The following is a 14775-nucleotide window of genomic DNA, read 5'->3' as shown; positions in this document are numbered from 1 at the left end:
ACTTCAATCGTTCTATCGCATCCTTATGGGAGTTATGGGAGCCCGTGTATGACATCTCGAGAGCGGCCATTTGACAAAGCAAATAGAGCACCCAGAGCACACTGTTAGTCTGCCGAATGGAGAAGATTGTTATGAATCCAGGAATTCTCCAACAGTGATTCCGAGTCGTCTTCAACGGAAAAAACCTCCTGTCGGCCAGGAATCACCGCACGCACGTACGACACACCAACGCAACGTGAGCAAACGAAATTGCTCTGCACAAGAGACAACCATGCGGTGTTTTAAAATCACGTGGGGTGAGGAGAGGTAGCTTCTGCACGATCTGGATTAGGCATCAATCGGCTTCCGAGACACGTAATGGTCGCGTGCAATGAATAGAGAACAGAGCTAACCGTGTCGATTGGGTTCTGTCGTCATCAAGATAAAGTGGGAAATTTTACGAATGACACAAACGTGGTCGACGCGATGTGGGCGGATTTTGGCGGCTCACTTTCATTCGATAAAACATTGTCTCTTTTTATGTCCGAATGTGATTGTATTCCACGTTTGGGTTTCAAAGAGGTGAATCGCTGAGTCATCTCTCTCAAATTTGCCGAGTCACGATGAGAATTGAACAGATCGTAACAATTTCCAGCTGCGTTCGATCAATGCGGTGTGTTGTACATTTTGTCGTTTCGTCATAATAGTGCGACGTTTCAAATTAATTGCTCCTTGCAATCGTTGCAACAGCTGTTGCAATCGAAGCTGGGGGATTCCGAACCAGTTTTGGAACGCAACGCTCGGGGATTCCCCAATCGTTGTACTTCACACTTTGGTGTCATCGGCTGCTTCCGAATACGACGTCATTTATCTTATGTATATTTATACTGATTTGTAATACATATCGTCTCCCAGGACCGTGGACATTGAGCTCCAATGGCATTATTGGAAAACTTATTACAGCGCGGACTCGATTATATACAGTTTTTGATTACTTTTCACTGCATGGGGAGAGGGAGGCAAGTTGGCGAGGGAAGCAAGATGACGAATCGGTAATTTGACCCGTTGTAATGAAGGTAGGTAGCGTCACCTACTATTTACTGAAGATGCATCATAACAAGGCCAAACTTTGTACTCGGTAACTCAGCCGAAAATGTTATCACAAAAAAAAGTGACACCAGTTTGGAGAATGTTATGAAAGCTATAGAAGAAGGTTCGTCTGTTCTGGGTGCTTCAAAACAGTTCGGTGTGTTCGGAATCAACTTTGAGACGCTATCGACGAAAATTTCCAGACATGGAGGTTAGATTTTCAATTCAGCATTTGCGTTTCCATGTTCTTTATGCAAGAAATATCAAATCTGTATCGATTTCAGGATACGTCGTCCAATAAAGGCCGCTTTAAAGCCACATTCAGCGACGCTCAACTAAAAGAGCTGTATGATTTTGTGGTCGCTGTTGACCAGCGTGCGTTTGGTCTTACAAAGGTCCAGCTTGGAAGAATTGCCTATTCGCTTGCGGTTAAAAATGGCATAGAGCACCCTTTCAAAGGAACATGCGCTGGACGGACATGGGTTTAAATGTTTATGAAGGCTCATAAGCTATCTTTGGGAAAGCCAGAAAATACCTCAGCGGCTCGATTAATAGCATTCAATAAAGAAAATTGCTACTCATTTTTTCGAACTTTGGGAGATATACGAGCTCAGTATCGTTTCCCTTCGTGTGACATTTACAATGTTGATGGAACTGGCGTTTCCACTGTTCCAGTCAAGGATAAATAAATAATTGTTATTACATTTTGTTGATTTTTAGGTGATCAAACCATATTCGCCAACTTGCTCCCAGGCAATTCGACGCTTTTTGCGCAAAGTTTTTTGGTGGACAAGTTTTTTAGTTTTTTTGCCCATCCAATAGATAATATTAGCTGTCAAAAAAGTCCTGCGGTATTTCCGCGAGGTGTCGTTGTAAGCGCGTAGCTCTAGTTGTATTCATTGTATCGAGTCATACTATAGCTTGTTGGAAAGGTATTTTTGCGCGCTATAATATAGTCATTGACCGTGTTTTGTTTGGTTAAGTCGTTCGTGAGTTATAGTGTCGCAAATATGGAGCAAAATAAAGAGAAAATCCGACATATTTTACAGTACTACTATGACAAAGGCAGAAATGTATCTCAAGCTGCCAATAAAATTTGTGCAGTTTATGGACCCGATACAGTTTCCATTTCCACCGCACAACGATGGTTTCAACGTTTTCGTTCTGGTGTAGAGGTCGTCGAAGATGCGCCACTCTCCGGAAGGCCTGTCGTCGAAAATTGCGACAAAATCGCTGAATTAGCCGAGAAAGACCGGCATAGTAGCAGCCGTAGCATCGGCCAAGAGCTGGGGATAAGTCATCAAACCGTTATTAACCATTTGAAGAAGCTTGGATTCACAAAGAAGCTCGATGTATGGGTGCCACACACGTTGACGCAAAAAACATCTTTGACCGTATCGACGCATGTGAATCGCTGCTGAATCGCAACAAAATCGACCCGTTTCTGAAGCGGATGGTGACTGGCGATGAAAAGTGGGTCTCTTACGACAACGTGAAGCGCAAACGGTCGTGGTCGAAGCCCGCTGAAGCGGCTCAGACGGTGGCCAAGCCCTCATTAACGGCCAGGATGGTTCTGCTGTGTGTTTGGTGGGATTGTCAAGGAATAATCTATTATGAGCTGCTTCCCTATGGCCAAACGCTCAATTCGGACCTGTACTGCCAACAACTGGACCGCTTGAAGGTAGCACTCATGAAGAAGAGGCCATCTTTGATAAACAGAGGCCGCATTGTCTTCCATCAGGACAACGCCAGGCCACATACTTCTTTGGTGACGCGCCAGAAGCTCCGGGAGCTCGGATGGGAGGTTCTTTTGCATCCGCCGTATAGTCCGGACCTTGCACCAAGTGACTACCACCTGTTTTTGTCCATGGCGAACGAGCTAGGTAGTCAGAAGTTAGCCACAAAAGAGGCCTGTGAAAATTGGCTATCCGAGTTTTTTGCCAATAAGGAAGCGAGCTTCTATAACAGGGGTATTATGAAGTTGGCATCTCGTTGGGAAAAAGTCATCGATCAAAACGGCGCATATTTGACTTAAAACAGATGATTGTAACTAATTTTATGAACAAATGAAAATTCAAAAAAAAAACCGCAGGACTTTTTTGACAGCCTAATATATAGTCTCCACTTTCTTTTCAGTGTATATAATCGAATCAAAAAACAAATTTCTTTTAATTGTTTTATATACATATATTTATTGTATATGTTCTCAGAAGACTTTATTGTTTGATTCATCCTCTTAAAGGAGCAATTCCAAATGAAATCGTCCTAAAAATGCTGATTTTAAAAACATGTATTTTTGATTCGAATTAAAGTTTGTATTCCGTTTGGGTTGGAGAAAATATGAGTTTTCCACAGCAATTGGGATTTTTTTATCTCAAGTGTAACTTTTTAATAGGGCGTGTCAATTTTAGTAACAACATCTTTGATGATTTATACCTCAAAAACTATGAGTCGTACCGTAATAGTGTCTTACAAAAAGTTATAGAGTATTGATGTTTAAACGTGAAAAAAAATATTTCAAAATAAAATAAAAATGTTCATATAAAAAAGAAAACATGTAGAAAATTAAAAAAATGAGTCCAAGATGGTAAAACTATTTTTGACGAACTTTACGGTACGTCGAATATTGCAACCATTCTCGAGATATTTTAAAAAATATTTCTAATTTATTTTCGTTTTAATAGTAAATAGGTCCTTTTAATATGTCTGTCATGTTACACCGTCATATTCATGAAATTTTATAAATTTGCTTATGATTTTCAACAACTTTTCCAAATACATCATTATGGTGAACATATATATTTAAGAGTTACGTTGAAAAACATTTGAAGACATGAAGACAGTAACAAAACGCAGCGATATTGAAAAATATTTTTATATCTTAATACAAACTTTCAACATATTACTCGTGTTGCACAATCAAAGCACGAACAGTTTTCAAAGCAGAATTGAAATCCCATCAACACAAATACACCTCGTTGATTCATCCGGACATTATGGGTTCAAAAATATTAAAACTTGTCTACGTTATTCTTAGATTGTACCTGAAGTCAAGTATCTTCAAGGTAGCTCTGTATATGTGGATAAAGTTATTCAGATTCGAACATCGTTCATCAGTCGAACAATCTTCCTTATAGAGTGAATAACAGTATACCACAATGGACTCGAAATTTTTCTTGTCTTGTAGACCGTTTCCGAAATACGGTAAGAAATTTTCACCTGAAAAACGTTTCTTCACCGTGTCAGTGATTGAGAAACTTAAGTTAATGCGATGCAATATCCTTTAAGATACATCTTTAAAAATTTGCGGTCATGCCGTTTATCTCTATACAGCCAGTCCATGCCAGACCGATTTAGTGGTTCTCAGATTTTCGTGAAAAGTGGTTATTTTATTCTTTATCGTATAACATTAGACCCGTATTTTTTTTATTTTTTATTAGGGTAACCATTTCAATTTTAGGGTGGTCTCAAAAATCAACTTTTTTCCCTTTTTTTTCAAAAAAGACTTCCTTCAAAAATTCATAACTTTTGAATTACTTCACCGATTTCGATGATCGGTATATTACACTTGCAAAAAAACAAAATGGATTTTGTTTTCATAATTATTGATTGTATTTGTTCTTCATAGTTTTGATGGTCTCCGGATCAAGGGCACTATAGTTTTTATAGTTTTTCTAGAAAGCTGAGGATTTTTTACATAACATATCCAAAAAACAGAGAGCTGTTTTTTGTTTTGTTTTGAAGTTATGATTTTTCAAAGCTAACCGATGGACCAAAAATTTAAATTTTCCCCTTTTCTACAGCTTCTCTATTGAACGTAGTCACAATTATCAATAAAATGTGGATTACCAATGTGTATTCAGTTGTTTGAATTTGTATGTGAATGTGTTGGATACGGTGTAATTAAATTGTGAGACCCCCTATTTTAAACAAAAACGAGATCGACCACGGCTGAAAATCGAATGATCATCTATTTAAAAAAAAAGACTTTACTTGACAGATATGTTGGCAAAATGTTGGCTAAGTGATGGTTTCGAAATTGGTCATTCGGAGTTTGAAGTGCTTCAACAAATGAAAAGTTATAAATTTGTGTACAGTAATTTACATATAATTCTACATGCCGAGGCACCACCCAGTGTAGCATTGGTGTAGCAAACTCGTTAGTGTAATCTCTACCAGATTAGAAGACAAGAAGCCTGTTTTAAAATGTAAAAATTTGAATGAAAATTATCATGTCATGTTATTTACATACTTGAAACACGATTTCTGACATTTGTTTAACCATTTGTCTATACATTTGCAATACAGGCCGAACTCGATTATATACAGACTCGATTATATGTGATTCGATTATATACAATTTTGGACTAGATTATATACAGTTTGAAAAAAAATTGTTTTTATTGTAATTGTTTTTATCATTCAAATATCACTTATTTCAAGAAAAAATGTAACATTTCAGCGTGAAATTTAAGTGGCTATTATAGGTACAGGGGGTACAAACCGCGATTTTTGAAGATTTTGCTTGAATTTTCACTAAGAATTGTTTAAATCGACATTGCAGTGAAATTAAGAAAGATTGAAATTAAGAAGTTGGGTGTCAAAAAACAAATTGTAGAGTGATATGAGAGTTTTAATTTATTCGATAGAATCAATAAAGTTCAATATGAATTTTTAGGATAAAATGAATAATTACACATTATTTAATTTCACTAATTTAGATGTTCCATTACTGTATCCCGTACTAAATTTACAATTTACAAGCAACAGAACTTGCTTATGTAGCGTACTTTTTAGTGTAGAGCCATTTTGAGGCAACAGGGTCCGAAACAAAAAAAAATAAATAAAAAAAAGAAGCCTTCTACGTGCATGAAATTCGAACATACACGTAGAAGGCTTTTTTTCATTAAATATGATCATCTATCATCTCCTGAGAGATTCTGGAAAAAAAATATTTTTCTTATTGAGAAAGGTGTTTTCTGACTTTAGAGGGATGAATCAAAAATTAAATTCTTCTTTTATTTTCAATAAATGAAAAATATATGCATAAAAAACGAATAAAAAAACTTTCTTTTTGACTCGATTATATACAGTAAAAAGAAATCGGAGACTGTATATAATCGAGTCCGCGCTGTATTGTTACTGAATGTTATCATTATAATATAAAGTTGCCTTCAAAAATCATTTTCGAGTGAGATTTTTTCGTGACCTGCAAGAAAAAAGTGTTTTTCAATTATATAGATTACTAATTTGATACGGAAAAGTTGATTTTCATTCATAATTTGAATTAGAAAAATGTATTCATTCCCCCTGAAAATCAAATGTTCTTTGACGCTCCCTTAAACTTGTAAACCAAACTCAATGCCGTCAACGCGAATCAGAGGTAAAAATGTCCAATGAAACATGTCGCATTACAGGTCTGTCCAATTAGCTAGATGTCGAATTAGATCTAACTTACTGTATTTATAAATCTAAGGTTCAATGAAAAAATGCCGATCTTCGCAGAATTTTCACGAAGCCGCACTGGTCTAAGATACTGAGAGCACAAAGCAAAAGATCCTCATGATGTCGTGTGTATGTTCGTGCGAGCAATTGGAAGGAGCCGAAGGCTGCCAGAAGGTGTGTCTCCTCCATTGGTTCATTTTTGAACGAGAAAATAATGTATATCTAAAAACAAACATTAACGAAGCTGTTCAAAGGGCATATTTACATCATGCAATGCAAAAAAAATGTTTTATTGTGTTGATGTTTCATTTCATTGATTGATGAATGTAATCACAGATCTTATTAACGATACAATATTTCCAAACATGGTTCCCCAGTACATGAATACATGAGCGTAATCGTTCCGTGACGTTTGCCGAACATATTCTTATCTCAGCGAAACAGGTTTTCCTCCCCTCACTAACCTTTGTTGTTATTGCTATCGTTGGAACCGGAACTCTCGGAGCCCTTGCAGGTGCACTTCATCCCCATTAGCATTCCATTTCCATTGAATTCATGATGATGTCCGCCGGTACCGTTCTGTGGCGACATATACCCTTCTTTACTGCCGCTTCCGTTCAGCTGTAGTTCCCGCATGGCACTAGCATTTGGCATGATTACCTCGTTCTACCCCCGGTTCGATTATCCCGCTATAGATCGGTAATCAAATTCACACCTTATAAAACACAAACTCGCGTGCACAGGTGGGAGTGTTTTGGCACGCGCACGGTCACACAAACTCACACGCGCACAACCGGAATCACTCACAATCACTTGGTCAGTCTAGTTAGCTACGGACGGGTATGCAAAGCATCCACCTCCTTTCCCACAGGTCTGTTGTACGGTTTTGTCAGAACTTGGTGCTTTTGAAGTCGTAGCTCGGTTCACCTCAACTGACAAAAATAAACCACAACCGACCAACCAAACGATCGTTAGTCGTCTCGATCACGAGAGTCGAACCGAAACGCAACAACACTCGAGGTTACGGACGCGGGCGCGAAAAATGGGGAGGGGGCACTCGAATTCGTAGCGCAGGTCTTGATCGCAAACACACAGAAAATAGAGAGAGGACGACTTGCTCGGACAACCGCACGGGTGAAACTGAAGTTCACTGTGCGAGCCTCGCGACTAGCTAAAGTCTACCTGGAGGTCCTGCGAAACCTCGCGCGATGACTGATTTTCCACACGAGAGCGGGACGATCGCTGATTCTAAGCTGCGTCCGATCCGAGGAGGGCGCGAGAAACCGCCGGAGAGTTCTCTCGACAGTTCAGCCGGTTTCGTTGATTGTTTCTGTAGGTTCGAGCGTTTCCTCAAAACGATATCTCCGTCCGTCTCTCCAACGGGGCGGATGGCTGTTGTCACTTAATTACCACTTAATCACTTGACGATTGGTAGTGTCTGCTACTGCATTTAGTCCACCTTGGGGGTTGGGGCGAAAAATGCGAACGCGCATATGGTTGTGGGTGAATCATGCCTTTTGTCGGCTATGTGTGAACAAGAGTTGTGAAATGGGGTGATTTTTTTCCTCGAAGCGCTGCGTCGGTTTTGTAAACTTTCCACAACGGTCTTACGTTTGGACGAACTGATTCTATTTCCCTGTAATTTGGTTTAGGTATTTTCACCCAGGAAATTCCGCGTTTAAAGAGTCTAGATCACCACTAGAATCAAGATGATTGATGTCGAAAGAGTTGGGTATTCGTTCGGTTGTCCGCTTGCATTTTTTTCTCGGTTCGGTGGTTTTTCGGCAGCGTTTATCATCATAGCTTATCAAATGATTCGTTGATCATGAGGCTAGTATGGATTTTTCATTTATTAATATTACAGACAAACAACTTTTCGTCCATTCGAGCACACGATTTTTGCTGGTAGATAATCGAAACATCGTTTGGACAGATCTTTACCCAGAGGCTATACAATGTCGCATGGGAAATTCGTTGGAAAATATGCTGGCTAACGGTTGGCTGCCAGGAATCATAGAAAAGTGAGCGGAGGGCAAATTTTTAGCGTCTTCAATTGATCTTTACTTCTTCGAGCACATGAACTGGGTGGTAAAATAAAGTTTTCTCTATCAGTTGTTCGTTTTGAGGTAACCCCTAGTCCATGTTGATTTTTCACCTTTTCTGTCATCTTAGTATATTGCAGAAATTGCAATCCTAGTTCATTGCAGATTCGGTACATTAGATCCTGATAGTATATAATTTAGTTTGATCTATCATTAGCATGTCGGATTGTTGTGGCCAATGTGTCGATAGAGTTGTGAGAATATTGCAGCCTGAAGGTCTTCGTATGATGCAATAAGTAAATCACTTATTAGCTGGACGACATGAGCATGTTGTAGTATTTGTATATATATATATATATATATATATATATATATATATATATATATATATATATATATATATATATATATATATATATATATATATATATATATATATATATATATATATATATATATATATATATATATATATATATATATATATATATATATATATATATATATATATATATATATATATATATATATATATATATACTGTTCTAATTTGGAACGCATTTTCATCATTCAATCAAATCCTTGTGACACGTTTCGCGCTTTATCAATACAATAAAGTTTATGGAGTTATTATTGTTACCCTACACATAATTTCGTCTGAGCTCTTATATATCTTTGAAAATTAAAAATATAGAAACGTTCTATTGTTATGAAACGGAGTGTAAACTGAATTTTTCACATGCTTGGTGTCTTTTAGGGGTCAGTTGAAAAACTGCCGCAACAAATTATATGTCCCGAAATGTAACTATTATAATTTTTTTGAAGCATTGAATAATTAGAAAGTTAAAACATCAATCAAATCAGTACTATTCACATAAAAGAAAAATGCAATAATAATTTTTCACATTTTGCACTGTAGCTAGACCAATAAAGCAACTGAGAACAACAGTTTTTTGTTTCCCCTTCGTATGTTTTATAGTGAATGCCGTGAATTGTCAACTATTTAATTTACCACAGTCCATGTTCTTTTGTTTTCTTGACAATTGGGAAAGCCTAAGAAATTTATATCTCATTGGGAATATTAGTTCACACATTTCCCCGCTAAACTCGAAGAAACAGATGAGATGCTGTCTTGAGGAAAAACTTTTTTAGTGGCATGAAAGCGCATTTTAAAGGTAATTTTATAAACAAAAAAAAGGCTACAAATCAAAGTTTGAATAAATCATGAAAAATTTAATCAAGTTCATTATTATTTTTCTTGATTACCCAGATTCAGCCTTCTTTTAAAGGTCATTTATCAATACAGCATGCAATGCAGCGGTAATCAATAATTTTTTATTTACCTCAAACTAAACCTGACCGCGTTGTGGAATTCCTCTGCTGTCCGTTTGGACTCCAGCTCTCCTAGATTGATTGGGGAAGGATAAAAAATGTCTGATGCAATAGAACCCTGATGTTAAAACATCAGTTATATTCTCTAACAGTCACGTATGGCAATCGTAAATTGCGCAGTTGATACAAAGAAAGACATTTTGGTATTATGTTCGAGTGTTGGATACATTCTGTGACGTGACTTCAACTTTCAGTGGATAGTCCTTTAGATCCGTTGGATCATTATATTTTTTATTATGCTAGGATTGTTAGGCATTTGATTCTCTTGAGTCAACAATATTATTTTAAAACCGGTTGGTCCTTGAACAATTTCAAAACTTTTCATCAAACATATATGCAATTGGTTTTCGTTTCCTAAAATGATTTACCATTATGATATCGGTTGATACCTTGGTTTCGAGTGACCAATCAAAATGAACAGTGTGTTTCAGAACATATGCCACTATGTCAATGTCACATTTTCTTATTGTATCATATAAATCCAGTTCAAATTTGTCCCCTCTTTTGATGAATTTCAGCAAACGTTTTGTGAATTGCTCAACACCATGAGTTTCAACAAGTTTTATCTTCCGGAATACCAACAACAATTCCGACATACACAGGGTTATTTTTCTGATTCTGGCGGTCCTGGAGGAAGTGTTTTTCAATTGGAAATAAAATGTCACATAACGCATGTAGGAACAAAAGATTTGTTCTTTTCTATCCGGCTTCATTTTGACGTATCGTCAAAGCATATATTCGTTGTTCCTTGTACACTCAAACTAGCATTGGCAGAAAACATTTCATCTTCGGCTAAATGCTTTTTCGGGGGTCTCCGTAGCCACAATGGTTGCGCGTTCGCTTAGTAAGCGATCGATCGTGAGTTCAAAACTCAGGGCCTTCATTGACCATCTTTGTGTCGTTACAGAATAGCTACGTCCACGCAACAATCATCAGCGATGGAGATCGATCCACGGTCGAAATAAGATCGATTCATCCATACAACTGCTCTGCTCTGCAAGACACATCGGGCTGCTGTTCTATAAATAACTCAACAATGATCAATCAACTGTCTCCGCTGTCCGGTGGTCCAACTGGATAATGGAACACCGGATAGCGGAGAACAGAAAGAATACTCTTACGCCTAAATGACTACTGTGTGAATGTACCATATGTAATGGTACAGAAGGAATACTGGCGAATGGCAATTGTGTGTAATGTGCTAATTATAGATATGATAACCATGTGACATGTACACGATTAAAATTTGGCTCTGTTACTGCAAAAATGCTAATAAGCCTCAAATAAATAAATGAGATAAAAAAAATGCTTTTTCGTGTGCTGAAGGGTGAAATGAACAAATAAAAGTACCTTTTTCAAAAGCTTTAAAATGTTTGTATGTATGGGAGAAGAAATCTCTTTCTCTCAGACTGAACGTCAGCTTGAGATTGTACTAAAAAAAGTCCAAACGATGTGAACGGGGAACGAACCAAAGCCGGCTAAAATACAAGGCTTTTTTACACGACTACGCTATCCACATAGCCACGGACGCTGTTGTATAAATGCGTGATAACATTACACCTCATTATTAAATAAAGTTGGAAAGTGTTTTTTAACAGTAAAAAGAAGAGCATAAACGTAAATCTATATCCTTTTCGGTCTGGGCTGTGGATGTGGCAAACTATGCTTCAAAGCTTCCAAGCGTGCTTATTGCAATGTGTCTCTTGTTTCGCTCTCTTTTGACGTGAGACTACGTCTAACCGTAGTATATGGGGGGTAAAATGAAAACCTAAACACAGAACATGCAGGATGAAATGAAAGATTCCAAATGCTTATAACTCGAACATTTCTTACTGGATCGGAAAGATGTTTGCATCAATCGATACGGAATATTTCTATGCTTCTATCGCAATTAATAAAATGTTATTTTTCATTAGATAAACAATTGAATAACTGTGAAATGTTAAGCGTTATCTGAACGCCTTAACTGCCTAGTTTTGATTGGCCCGATTTACGGTTTCCCCAACACAGACTTCAAAATCAATGTACCTGTGGGAATCCGCTTCGCAAATATACATGCTAGTAGGAGGTATTTTTGTTCCAATCGAGCTGTGTTTCCCTAACACGGACTTCAAAATCAATGTGCCCGGGGGGAATCCGCTTTGCAATTACACACAGTCGGAGGTATTTTTGTTCCGACTGAAATGTGTTCCCCTAACACAGACTTCAAATCCATGGAGCGTGGGGAAATTGGTAATGCAAATACATGCAAGTCGGGGGTATTTTTGTTCCGACTGAAATGTGTTTCCCTAACACAGACTATAAATCCAAAGATTGTAGGGAAATTGGCATTCCAAATACATGCAATTCGGGGGCATTTTTATTCCGGCTGAAATGTGTTTACCTATTACAGACTTCTAAACGAAGTTGTCTGGGGAAGTCGGAAATGCAAATACAGTAGAACCCCGATTCTCCGCGGAATAGTCTGGCTGAGTCAGCGCGGATAACGAAAATTGCGGATAAAGCAATAGAGTACTAAAAAGGAGTTTGATACACGAACAAAATATATTTCAGGTTGAAAATTATGTTTTATCAATACAGTAATTATTAAATTATCCATCTATTAGCTTGTGTACACCAGTGGTCAGATAATGTTAAAGCCTTGACCAAAACGAAACAGCAAGAGCCTACCACACAATGACGAATTTCGAGAGGGCCACTATGAAACTCGCTCTCGCGGATAATCCACATCGCGGTTTATCCGCTCGCGGATAATCGAGGTTCCACTGTACATGCAAATCGGGGGCAATTTTTTTTTTTATCCAAAATATATATTTTATTAAGGCTCATATGGCGTCAGCCTAACGGGGCCGGGAGTTCAATATTTTGACAATGTTTGCTTAGACTATGTTAGTAATATGTAACCGATTACTCGCGGTTGACTCGAGGTTAGTATTACAAGTGTTCTCATAATTGGTATGTCGCAGTCTTCGATACTCTGTACGTGTGCCCGACACGGGATACTTCCTATTGGGATGCAGCTGACCATTAATCAGCAACGCCCCCCTTGTCTGTACCCCATATCTAGCGTGGTGCGTCTTCTCGAGGAATCCAGGATAGAATGGTCACTAGCCGGCGCAATCATCAGCTCGTGTAGAGTTGTCATGAGCGGTACAACCTTTGGCTCTTGTTGAATGATCAGTGGACTGCACAACCTTCGGCCCGTGCAACTGTAAAGAGTGTGTGTATGTATTGCCGCGACTAAGTAAAAGTTTATCGATCGGATAGGAGGGATATGAAACGGGGACACAATGAAGGAAACTTCATTAAACGTTGACATCGGCGTTTCTGAGGAACAGGTATAGATGAAGCAGAAGATCAGGATCCCGGCTACCTAAGATATCCCGGACGGGGATATCCGATTGTCTGCCTTGTGCTCTCAGTGCTCTAGAGAGCTGAGAGCGAGCAGCATGGAACCGGATACACGACCAGACAACATGCTCGATGTCGTGGTAGCCATCGCCACAATCACAAAGATTGTTTGCTGCGAGCCCAATGCGATAGAGATGCGCGTTTAGGTTGTAGTGATTGGACATAAGCCGAGATATCACGCGAATGAAATCACGACCTACATTCAATCCCTTGAACCATGCACTCGTCGAGACCTTAGGGATAATCGTGTGTAACCAACGACCGAACTCATCTTCACTCCACATGCGCTGCCAACTAACGAGTGTGTCCTGACGAGGAATATGAAAAAAATTCGTTATAAGCAATTTGCCTTTCAAAAAGTGTGCCTTCTGAAGCGCCCAACACTCAATAGTTGTCTTATTCTTGTTAGGAAATAAGATGAGCGTTTATCAACCTTCATTGAGCGGATTGCCTCTATTGAGCTGAGACTGTCCGAAAAATAAAATAGTGGTCGATGGGCAATGTTTCAATGATCCCTAATGCGTAATATATCGCACCCAGTTCAGCGACATACACGGAACAAGGATCTTTGAGTTTAAAAGAGGCACTGGAATTTTCATTGAAGATGCCGAAGCCAGTGGACCCGTTTATGAATGAACCGTCAGTAAAGAACATTTTATCAGATCTAACTTTCCCATATTCTGCCGAAAATATCGGCGGAATAGAATCGGAGCGTAGGTGATCTGGTATTCCATGGATTTTTTGTCGCATGGACAGATCAAAAATGACAGAGGAATTGCAAAAGTATGGGAAGCAAACTTGGTTGGAGATGCCTGGTGAAGGGTGCACGTCGTGGGTAAAGTACTCATGGTATAACGACATAAAACTTGACTGAGGAGTCAGTTGGAGTAGATTTTCGAAGTTATCAATCACCAATGGATTCATGATCTTGCAACGGATGAGAAATCTGTAGGATAATTCCGTGAACCGAAGAGTAAGCGGGGGTACTCCTGCCAAAACTTCGAGACTCATCGTATGTGAGTTAATCTTAAACACTAAACTTTACTTAAAAAAAACAATTTCTTCTTTTCGAGCACACGATGTGCATCTATTCACTATTCAAATTTAACTCTATCCTTACATTCATTGTCCCTGCTTATATATATCAATGATTTGTGTTTACAACATCTTGAATGTGGGAATGTTTATTCATGGCATCAGCGCGATGCTGATATCGATTCTTGTGAACGGTTGATTGTTTATTCTTGGTCTCCGGGTGGTCCGATAAGTTGTGATTGTTGATGATGATGCAGCTGGATGGTGATTCGGATGTTTATATTCCGCTTATCGGCTATGCGGTCTCGATTTGTGCTAACTGTGCTAACTCCTCCCCTCTTGATTGCTTTGTCCTCAAAGTTTACTTTTGGATGGTGCGTAA

The 14775-nt window shown here is 38.5% G+C and overlaps 1 protein-coding gene across 1 annotated transcript in view; it reads right to left on the bottom strand.

Annotated features, from left to right (window-relative positions):
* Nucleotides 1-7658, bottom strand: part of LOC129769434 (GTP cyclohydrolase 1) — a 65094-nt gene extending 57436 nt beyond the window's left edge. The window contains exon 1 of the mRNA XM_055771713.1: nt 6978-7658. Within this exon, the coding sequence (XP_055627688.1) occupies nt 6978-7167 (190 nt within the window). The 5' untranslated portion in view covers nt 7168-7658. The remainder of the gene's footprint in view (nt 1-6977) is intronic.
* Nucleotides 7659-14775: the final 7117 nt, after the last annotated feature.

This window comes from Toxorhynchites rutilus, chromosome 2 (genome assembly GCF_029784135.1).
Source record: "Toxorhynchites rutilus septentrionalis strain SRP chromosome 2, ASM2978413v1, whole genome shotgun sequence".
Classification (NCBI taxonomy): Eukaryota; Metazoa; Arthropoda; class Insecta; order Diptera; family Culicidae; genus Toxorhynchites; species Toxorhynchites rutilus.
The sequence above is the reverse complement of the archived record's forward strand: the minus strand, read 5'-3'. Positions and strand labels throughout refer to the sequence as shown.